Source organism: Rhincodon typus, chromosome 4 (assembly GCF_021869965.1).
Source record: "Rhincodon typus isolate 14 chromosome 4, sRhiTyp1.1, whole genome shotgun sequence".
NCBI lineage: Eukaryota > Metazoa > Chordata > Chondrichthyes > Orectolobiformes > Rhincodontidae > Rhincodon > Rhincodon typus.
The window spans coordinates 20865262-20868381 of NC_063335.1; the positions used below are offsets into that span (position 1 = coordinate 20865262).

The window sequence follows — 3120 nt, forward strand, 5'->3', positions numbered from 1 at the left end:
TCCTAACTTGTTTTTGTCCTGTGGCCCTGCACGCCTCTCACTTTTGATTTTCCTATCTACTGTTTTTGCATTTTACTGTTCTTTCTTTCATTACTGTCCTTGTTTCTCTTTCCCTTGTCACCCTGTTCAGGTTCCCATCTCCATGGCAATCTAACTAAAACCCTTCCCAATCACACTAGCTTTAGGACATCAGTCCCAGTCCTGCTTAAGTGTAACCCATTCAGTTTGTACTGGTCCCATCTCCCCCAGAGCTGGTTCCAACGTTCAGGAATCTGAAACCCTCTCCCTTGCTCCATCTTTCTAGCCATCTATTCAACTGATAATCCCTACTATTTGTACTCTGATCAGCACATGGCTCTGGTAGCAATTCTAAGATTACTATCTTTGAGGTCCTACTTTTCAACTTACTTCCCAATTCCCTATTTTCTGCTTTTAGGGCCTCATCCTTTTTTAAAATCTGTCATGGGTAACAACCACTGGCTGTTCACCCTCCCTTCCAGGATGTCTTGCAGCTGCTTTGAGACATCCTTGACCCTAGCACTCAGGAGGCAACATACCATCCTAGAATCCTGTTCGCAGCCACAAAAATGCTGATAAATTCCCCTTAGATTTCAGTCTCTATAACTATTGCACTCCCACACTTTCTTCTCTTTTCCAGTGCAGCGGAGCCAACCAAGGTGTAACAAAAAAAAATGAAAGAACTGCGGATGCTATAAATCAGGAAAAAACGCAAAGTTGCTGGAAAAGTCCAGCAGGTCTGGCAGCATCTGTGAAGGAAAAAACAGAGTTAACATTTCGGATCCGGTGACCCTTCCTTAGAACTGATGGTGTAACAAATTTGGCTGTTACTGATTGCCCCTGAGAGACCATTTCCCCCTTCCCAACAGTAGCCAAAGCAAGGGAATGGACACAGGACCTTCTTGTACTACCTGTACCTAGTCCTGTTGCTCTGCCTGATTGTCACCCATTCCCCTTCTGCCTGTAATGATGCTCATCTGAAGAGTTGGTGCAGACAGATTGGGCCAAATGGCCTCCTTCTGCACGATATTACTTCAGTTATTCTAGGAACAGATGCCAGCTGGAGTATTCCACTTAGCTCTGGACAGTGCACCTTAGCAGCGAAACAGTGGCTGGATTCTATAACTCACTTATTCTTCATGTTCTGAAGAAGGGTCACTGGACCCGAAACATTAACTCTGATTTCTCTCCACAGATGCTACCAGTCCTGCTGAGCTTTTCCAGCAATTTCTGTCTTTGTTTCGGATTTACAGCATACGTAGTTCTTTTGGTTTTTACTTACTTATTTTTGTTTTCCATCCATCTTATTTCTCATTCAACTTTGGTGTTTATTTTGTAATTCTACCTAAATGATTTGTTTAATTCCCACATCATTCCCATTCCTGTATACGTACCGTTACTGATGTAACCCGCTCCTCATACTTACTTCGGTATCTTGCATTCTTTTCCAGCGCCACTAATTCATTCATGTTCCGCGATAGTAAAAAATAAGATGGGTTTCCACGTCACTTAATCTCTTCTGTCTAGTGAAACTGTCAGCCCTTATCAGCATCTTGTGCTGTTAGTGCTGAACTTTCACTGGGTCAGATGTGACAAATGGTTCCCGTTTTCTGTATTTCCGTTTCATCGGTAAGTGCTCCCCAAGTGGTTTAGAAATATAGAAAAAAACAACACGGCAGCAGGTTTTTTTTTGTTTCAGTTAAGCATGTGCTTATAAAACCGAAAGCAGACATTGCAATGCTGTTTGACTTCTTGCGGACGATGGGGCACCATCATGGCTCGTAGAGAACCGGAGAAACCGGTGTTACAGGTCAATTTTTAAATGGAGCAACTCAAAATGAATCTCACTATTCTAAAACTTGTTCGAATCCTGTATTTGCCAGTTTCCTCTCCGAGAGTGCATATTTTCTCTTTTTAACGCATTGAGAGAAAAGTGCAACATGCCTTTGGGAAATACAAGTTGTGGAAATCATGCTTAGCGATGGTGCCTGTTGCTCGTGATTTATTCACTAATCAGACATATGACTCACGACATTGAGGCGAATTTAGTGGGCAGCACTGAGAAAATGTTGCAAATCAAATGGGGGAGAAAGGCATTGCTTTCTTCTGGTGACTTTGAAGACTAAGCAAATTTGAAAGCTTGGAGAGAACTGTCCTTCCAAGTGAAAATTGAGCGGCAAGATCTTGAGCAATAAAAAAGAGGCGTGTTCTTTTTTTATCTCTGATGCCAGCTAAAAAAGCTGTACTTAAGTGATACGTAGTCTGCTCGTTCCTACAGGTTCTGAGAATGGCAGGAGTAGCTTCAAGAACAGTGTTCACCAAACCCAAGGTAAGGCGCAATTTAAATGTGTCAAAATTCTACATTGCTGTGTGATGTTAATTCAACCTTTTGTTTTGGCAAGGAGCGCTTGTTTACTTTTAAAGGACTTTCCCATCCGTCGCTGCTTAACACACACCAAAACGTTTTGATTGCATTTGCTGGGTGCATATTTTGATTGACTGCGTGAGGCCAGAGGTAGTGCCTTCGAAAGATTTGTTTAATTTTCAAAACGTCCGTTTGGAAATTTATTATTTTGGGAATGTTCTTGCAGCCGCAGCGTTTTCCACGCGCCTCCCCCCACGCCCCAAAACCTGCGGTCATTCATCGATCTGAAGATTGCGTTTACTACACACATTTAATGTCCTGCTAGTGTTTGTTGTGCAGTACGTCAGTCCTAGTTTGAGGTGATGTGGAGATGCCGGTTTTGGACTGGGATGGACAAGGTCACAAGTCACACCACACCCAGCACCGAAAGCCTGTGATTTCACATAAACCTGTTGGGATTATAAGGTGGTGTAGTCTGAAGTGTTAAACTGCTTTAGTTTATAGAATCATGGAGTAAGGAAGGAGGTCCTTCTGCCAGATCTGCCAGCAAACATAAACTGCTACCTTCACAAGGAGATAGCAGGAACTGCAGATGCTGGAGAATCTGAGATAACAAGGTGTAGAGTTGGATGAACACAGCAGGCCCAGCAGCATCAGAGGGGCAGGAAGGCTGACGTTTTGGGTCTAGACCCTTCTTCTTCAGAAATGAAGAATTCCTGAAGAAGGGTCTAGGCCCG

General features: G+C 43.2%; 1 protein-coding gene and 1 long non-coding RNA gene across 3 annotated transcripts in view; one reads left to right on the forward strand and one right to left on the reverse strand.

Annotated features, from left to right (window-relative positions):
- LOC125483026 overlaps positions 1–1550 on the reverse strand; it is a 21995-nt gene extending 20445 nt beyond the window's left edge. Inside the window, exon 1 of the long non-coding RNA XR_007262020.1 lies at positions 1445–1550. This is a non-coding gene — a long non-coding RNA (uncharacterized LOC125483026). The remainder of the gene's footprint in view (positions 1–1444) is intronic.
- A 29-nt stretch (positions 1551–1579) lies between these two features.
- Positions 1580–3120, forward strand: part of LOC109934315 (adenosine deaminase-like) — a 42374-nt gene continuing 40833 nt past the window's right edge. Inside the window, exons 1-2 of one of the 2 annotated variants that reach the window (XM_020533139.2) lie at positions 1580–1647; positions 2297–2347. In XM_020533139.2, the coding sequence (XP_020388728.1) occupies positions 1615–1647; positions 2297–2347 (84 nt within the window). In that variant the 5' untranslated portion in view covers positions 1580–1614. Of the gene's footprint in view, positions 1648–1754; positions 1829–2296; positions 2348–3120 lie in introns of those variants that run through there. The other variant, XM_020533138.2, reaches the window with a different exon arrangement.